Source organism: Mustelus asterias, unplaced genomic scaffold, assembly GCF_964213995.1.
Source record: "Mustelus asterias unplaced genomic scaffold, sMusAst1.hap1.1 HAP1_SCAFFOLD_1831, whole genome shotgun sequence".
Taxonomy (NCBI): domain Eukaryota; kingdom Metazoa; phylum Chordata; class Chondrichthyes; order Carcharhiniformes; family Triakidae; genus Mustelus; species Mustelus asterias.
The window spans coordinates 64,558-71,811 of NW_027591776.1; the positions used below are offsets into that span (position 1 = coordinate 64,558).

Genomic DNA, 7,254 nt, shown 5'->3' on the forward strand with positions numbered 1-7,254 from the left:
CCGTCCCCCCCCGCCATGCTGACACTGTAGTTAAGAAAGCCCAGCAACGCCTCTACTTTCTCAGAAGACTGAGGAAATTTGGCATGTCAGCTACGACTCTCACCAGCTTTTACAGATGCACCATAGAAAGCATTCTTTCTGGTTGTATCACAGCTTGGTATGGCTCCTGCTCTGTCCAGGACTGCTAGAAACTACAAAAGGCCATGAACGTAGCCCAATCTACACAAACCAGCCTCCCATCCATTGACTCTGTCTACACTTCCCGCTGCCTTGGCAAAGCAGCCAGCATAATTAAGGACCCCACACACCCCAGACATACTCTCTTCCACCTTCTTCCTTCGGGAAAAAAATATAAGTCTGAGGTCCCAACTCAAGAACAGCTTCTTCCCTTCTGCCATCAGACTTTTGAATGGACCAGCTCACATTAAGTTGATCTTTCTCTACACCCTAGCTATGACTGTAACACTATATTCTGCACTCTCTTGTTTCCTTCTCTATGAACGGTATGCTTTGTTTGTATAGCGTGCAAGAAACAATACTTTTTGCTGTATACCAATACGTGACAATAATAAATCAAATCAGACAATTGAGCCTCGCTGTAGGACCTATAAGAGGTCAGTAAAGTTTAATATCAGATTAACAATAGGCTAACACTTGTCAGTGCTAGCTGACAAACAATAATGGTGTTCTCCCTCTACTGTTCCAATGCTTTACAAATTCATCAATTTGAACCAATGCATGCTGCTGTCCACAGAGATGCTAGTCTGGCACACCACCATGGCAAGGGCACTACTGATTTAGATTGGCATTGACCACAAAACCAGTGGAAAATGTTTCCCTCTACCCTATAAATTATTTTCCTGAAAATCTTCAATTAAATCACCTCTTAACCTTCTATATTCCAGTAAATACAAGCATACTTTCCATAATACTGGCCTCATTATCTAATAATGCCATCATCTCACTAAGAACACCATCCACCAGATACACGATACATATTCTTGCAACTCGACCAATGTTGTCTACCTGATACGCTGCAGGAAAGGATGTCCCGAGGCATGGTACATTGGGGAGACCATGCAGATGCTACAACAACGGATGAATGAACACCGCTCGACAATCACCAGGCAGGAGTGTTCTCTTCCTGTTGGGGGACACTTCAGCAGTCACGGGCATTCAGCCTCTGGTCTTCGGGTAAGCGTTCTCCAAGGTGGCCTTCATGACACACGACAATGCAGAATCGCTGAGCAGAAACCGATAGCCAGGTTCCGCACACTTGGGGACAGCCTCGGCCGGGATCTTGAGGTTCATGTCACATTATCTGTAACCCCCACGACTTGCCTGAGCTTGCAAAATCTCACTAACTGTCCTGGCTGGAGACAATACACATCTCTTTAACCTGTGCTTAACCCTCTCTCCACTCACTTTGTCTGTACCTTTAAGACTTGATTACCTGTGAAGACTCACATTCCAACCATTATCTTGTAAATTGAGTTTGTGTCTATATATGCCCTGTTTGTGAACACAACTCCCACTCACCTGATGAAGGAGCAGCGCTCCGAAAGCTTGTGGCTTGTGCTACCAAATAAACCTGTTGGACTTTAACCTGGTGTTGTGAGACTTCTTACTCGTTATCTAACCCTTGGAACCCAGATGACATTCTCCTTCCAAGGCCAAGATATCCTTTCTAAGTTGGGGTACAGTGCCACAGTACTCCAGAGCTTTGTATAATGGCAGCAAGATTTTCCCCCTTTCATATTCTGCCCCTCAAATTATATTATATCTCATGAGCCTTTGTCACTCTTTTTTGTATCTGATTATGACATTTTAGTGATGTGGATGTCTACATTTTTTTGGACTTCACTATTCCTGGCTTTTCACCAGTTAGATGAGTATCAATCAACACCACAATCCACCTAATGTACCCGAGTTTAATCTTGTGTATTTGTTGAACAATGGCCTCAAACGTTTGGCACTCAGTCCTACCTGGCGCAGATGCAGAAACAGATGAGGCATGCTCACACGTGGCTTCATTTCCACAAGAGTGACACAAGACATTCAGTCATCACAATTATGCAAGGGTACTTCAAGCACCAATTATAACCAAATATCAAATAATAAGGAGGGCACATAATGTCCCAGCAAAATACCAAAAGAAAAAAACAAACAATTTGGAAGCTGTTGTAGTAAGGAGAGGCCTCAGGTTTTACTATGAGCAGACATTACTGCAGCCAGTCAAGAGGAGCTATCTTTTAAACAGAGAAAGTGTGCCAAGTGGGCAACATCACAGCCTCATGAGACTATGAACATCTTTTAAAAAAACTTGCATTATATATCTCATTTCACCACATCTCTACAGCTAATGAAGTACTTTGCAAAAGTGTAGTCACTATTGTTATGTAGAAGAGTCATAGCCAAACTGCACTCAACAAAGTCCCGTGAATAGCAATATGATAATGACCAGATAATGTTTATTTTGTTGTGTTTAAGATTAACTATAGACGAGCAGACTGGGGAAAAACCCTTTGTTCTTCTACATAATGCCAGCACTCCTTCACTGTCCTGCACTGTCCATCTGCATAGATTTTCTTTCCCTGAAGACCTTCAACTCGAGACTGAAAACTTGTGACCTTTAGAATTTAGAATGCTACCAACTGAGCCACAGCTGCCATGAGGTTTATAATGGTGCTGGAACATATTTAACTCAGCTAACTTGTGCTTGGCATTCCATACTCCATGGTGACGAGCCAAGCAATAACCCACTGCCAGCCCAATCACTACCAACTAACCCAGAGAGACTCTGCCCACTGCTCACACAATCAATACCAACTAACCCAGAGGAGGCCTGTCGACTGCCAGCTCAATACATAGAAACATAGAAAATAGGAGAAGGCCATTTGGCCCTTTGAGCCTGCTCCGCCATTCATTGCAATCATGGCTGATCATCCAACTCAATAGCCTAAGCCTGCTTCTTCCCCATAACCTTTGATTCCATTCACCCCAAGTGCTATATCCAGTGACCTCTTGAATACATTCAATGTTTTGGCATCAACTACTTCCTGTGGTAATGAATTCCACAGGCTCACTACTGATTAAATGGCTTCTCATCTCCATCCTAAATGGTCTACCCTGAATCCTCAGACTGTGACCCTTGGTTCTGGACTCCCTCACCATCGGGAATATCCTCCCTCCATCTACCCTGTCTAGTCCTGTTAGTATTTTAAGTCTCTATGAGATTCCCCCCCTCATTTGTCTGAACTCCTGCGAAAACAATTCTAACCTAGTCAATCTCTCCTCATACATCACTCCCGCCATCCCCGGAATCAGCCTGGTAAACCTTCGCTGCACTCCCTCGAGAGCAAGACCATCCTTCCTCATAAAAGGAGACCAAAACTGCACACAATACTCTAGGTGCGGCCTCACCAAGGCCCTGTATAATTGCAACAACACATCCTGCTCCTGTATTCGAAACCTCTCGCAATGAAGGCCAACATGCCATTTGCCTTCTTTACTGCCTGCTGCACCTGCATGCTTACCTTCAGCGACTGGTGCACAAGGACACCCAAGTCATGCTGCACACTCCCCTCTCCCAATTTAAAGCCATTCAGGTAGTAATCTGCCTTCTTGCTTCCAAAGTGAATAACCTTATATTTATCCAAATTATACTGCATCTGCCATTGATTTGCCCACTCACATAATATTTCCACATCATTCTGAAGGATCATAGAAACCCTACAGTGCAGAAGGAGGCCATTCGGCCCATCGAGTCTGCACCGACCACAATCCCACCCAGGCCCTACCCCCACATATTTACCTGCTAATCCCTCTAACCTACACATCCCAGGGCTCCAAGGGGCAATTTTTAACCGGGCCAATCAACCTAACCCGCACATCTTTGGACTGTGGGAGGAAACCGGAGCACCCGGAGGAAACCCACACAGACACGAGGAGAATGTGCAAACTCCACACAGACAGTGACCCGAACCGGGAATCGAACCCGGGACCCCGGAGCTGTGAAGCAGCAGTGCTAACCACTGTGCTACCGTGCCGCCCTAATCTCTGCATCTTCATCACAGTTCACCCTCCCACCCAATTTAGTATAATCTGCAAACTTTGAGATGTTACATTTTGTTCCCTCATCCAAATCATTAATATATATTGTGAATAGCTGGGGTCCCAGCATCGATCCCTGTGGCACCCCACTAGTTACTGCCTGCCAATTTGAAAAGCACACATTAATTCGTAGTCTTTGTTTCCTCTCTGCCAACCACTTTTCTATCCATCTCAATACACTTCCTCCAATCCCATGCGCTTTAATCTTGCACAGTAATCTCTTGTGCGGGACTTTGCCAAAAGCTTTCTGAAAGTCCAAATATACCAGATCGACTGGCTCTCCCTTGTCAACTTTACTAGTTACATATTTAAAGAATTCCAACAGATTTGTCAAGCATGATTTCCCCTTCATAAATCCATGCTGACTCTGTCTGATCCTGCCACTGCTTTCTAAATGCTCTGCTATAAAGTCCTCGATAATGGGTACCGATGTTTAGCTTACTGGCCTATAATTTCCTGTTTTCTCTCTACCTCCCTTTTTGAATACAAGAGTGACATTAACTACCCTCCAATTTGCAGGAACTGTTCCAGAGTCTATAGAATCCTGAAGATGATCACCAATGCATCCTCTATTTCTAGAGCCACTTCCTTACATACTCTGGGAATTAGCTGCCCAGTGCCAGCCCAATCAATACCAACTAACCCAGAGAACCGGCCCATTGCCAGCTCCCTCTAAGTGGATTAAACTGAATAAAAGTATAGGTGGGGAGGGTGAGCCAGCCGAGCCGGGCCGGGCCGGGAACATACTCTGGAGGCGGTGACACACTCTGGGCCATTATACGGGGAGAAGGAGGCCGCAGCCTGCCCACTGGATCCAGCCTCCCTCCAGCGAGAGCTCCGCTGCTGATATCAACCTCACAGGCCCGCGACTCTGCTCTGACATGGCCCCGCCCCAGCAGTGTGGCCCCGCCCACGCCTACACGTCCCCGCCCCCACCGCCCAGGCCCGCCCCCATCCACTCCACTCCGACCCCACACCCTCCATCCCCCAACCCGGCCTCCCCTCCGGAGCAGGGACGTCCCCAGCCCCCCCGGGGCCAGAGACCCGACGCCCCCCCCCCCCCGGGCACAGAGACCCGATCCCCCCCGGGGACAATGCAGTCACTGAGTAGACGGAGCTCAACCTTCAGCGGCCAGTGCTGGGCAGCGCTCCGTGCACTCACTCACTGACCCACATAGCGGAAAGCTCCACACTGCATCAATCTAAGCTCATCCTGGGCACTCAGGAAATCAACCCAGAGCACCCACAACCCGGCTATACAATGCAATTGTCAGCTCACTGCCCTTTGCACCGATAGTATCAACTCCACGGGAAAATTCAGAGTTTCTGCACAGCTTAGTTCAAACACCTTCCTCAAATGTGATACAATAGGGATGGATCCTCAGCCTTTAATCTTTGAGGATTCTCCAACTCCACAGAGAAATCCCCCAGCAGAGTTCTTCCTGACAACAATTACACCACATGCTTTCTCATTCCACTTCCAATGTAATACAGAGCTCACACAATGCATTTCCTCAAGTCTACAATTAATTCATCAATTAGGTGTCTCAAATCTCTAACTAATGCAGCAATATGATATTGCAACTCCAGTGCACAATGTTCCCATACACAGTCTGTCAACTCCACATTAAATTTATGACAAGGTTCCTGCCAAATCTTTAGGAGGGTTCGTCATGTCTAACAATGTGAAACAACAGGGGTCTTTGAACATCAACTGAATTCGTCAATTCTTGTAATCAACAGCATTCTCATCTTAATCTGGCGCATACAATGCAATTATTAATTCAAGATTCCTCCAACCCATTCTTTCCAACCCAAAAGATAAAAATAGATTCTTCTACCTTCCTGTGTATGGAGCATCGCATTCAGAACTGTACCAAACGTTCTTTGATTTCAGTCATTGCTTCAGTAGGCATTTCAACCGTGTCCTGACCAATATTTATCCTTCAGTCAATCCCAGAAATACAGATTATTTGGCCATCATTAAATTTGTTTGCAGGACATGCTGACAGCAAATTGGCTGCTGGGTTTCCTGCATTACTATGTCAATACGATTCATCATCACCACAATCAGTGATTCCATGACTTGTGTGTTTCTACTTCATGTCTCACACTATTTACATTATCCACTCATGCCCGAAGCTCTTTGATAACTCAGACTTTACCATTACCTTTATATCAACTGTTTCACTTCTTCACAATTTACAAACCAATAGCATTTCTCCATGCAACATCAATGCAAATTTCCAACTACATGATGCTCGATAACAACAACCAGCATTTATTTTAATGTTTAGCATAGTGAATACCTCAAGGTACATTCAGGATTATTACCTACAAAGTCTGAAACTGACACGTAGAGGCGTCTGGACACATTATCTTTGGCCTCGCTTTTGATCAAGGGTTTACAAAGTGTTTTAAAGTAGGTAAGTGGGGTGGATAGGTGGAGATGTTTAGGGAGGCAATTTAAGAACTTGGGCCCAAAGCAGGGGAAGATATGGATGTTAATGGCAGAGTGATGGAAATCAAATACAAAAGAGAGGCCAGAATTGGAGGAACATAAAGATATAAAAGATTTGTAGGGCTGGAGATGGCGACATAGTTAAGATGGGGAGGTACCATGAAAGGGTTTCAACACGAGGATGAGAATTTTTATAAAAGCAAAATGCTGTGGATGCTGGAATCTGAAACAAAGACAGAAAATGCTGGAAAATCTCAGCAGGTCTGACAGCATCAGTGGGAAGAGAATAGAGCCAATGTTTCGAGTCTAGATGACCCTTTGTCAGAGCTGACGAAACGTCATGTAGACTCGAAATGTTGGGGGCGATTCTCCCAAAAGCGCTGAATTGGCGGGAAAACTGTTCTAGATCCCGACTGTTTTATCAGTTCAGCTTCTCACCCGAATCTCCGCACTCTGTGCACTGCAGAGGTCCCAATCGTGAATATCATTAAAAACCAGGGGTGGGGGCTATTCACGCCAGAGTCTGACAGTTCTGGAACTCTGCGCATGCGCAGTGGCTCCGATCTGTCAGACTCCCCGTTTGCTGGCCAGCTTGATTGATGGCCAGCCCGGGACCACCACAGTGCTGCCCCTCCAGTCCACCCCCATGACCTGATCGCGACCCCCACAGCAATTCCTGG

General features: G+C 45.8%; 1 protein-coding gene across 2 annotated transcripts in view; it reads right to left on the bottom strand.

Moving 5' to 3' along the window:
- Positions 1–4,990, bottom strand: part of LOC144488742 (uncharacterized) — a 32,012-nt gene extending 27,022 nt beyond the window's left edge. The window contains exon 1 of one of the 2 annotated variants that reach the window (XM_078206843.1): positions 4,861–4,990. In XM_078206843.1, coding sequence (XP_078062969.1) covers positions 4,861–4,889 — 29 coding nt within the window. In that variant the 5' untranslated portion in view covers positions 4,890–4,990. Of the gene's footprint in view, positions 1–1,026; positions 1,209–4,860 lie in introns of those variants that run through there. The other variant, XM_078206842.1, reaches the window with a different exon arrangement.
- Positions 4,991–7,254: the final 2,264 nt, after the last annotated feature.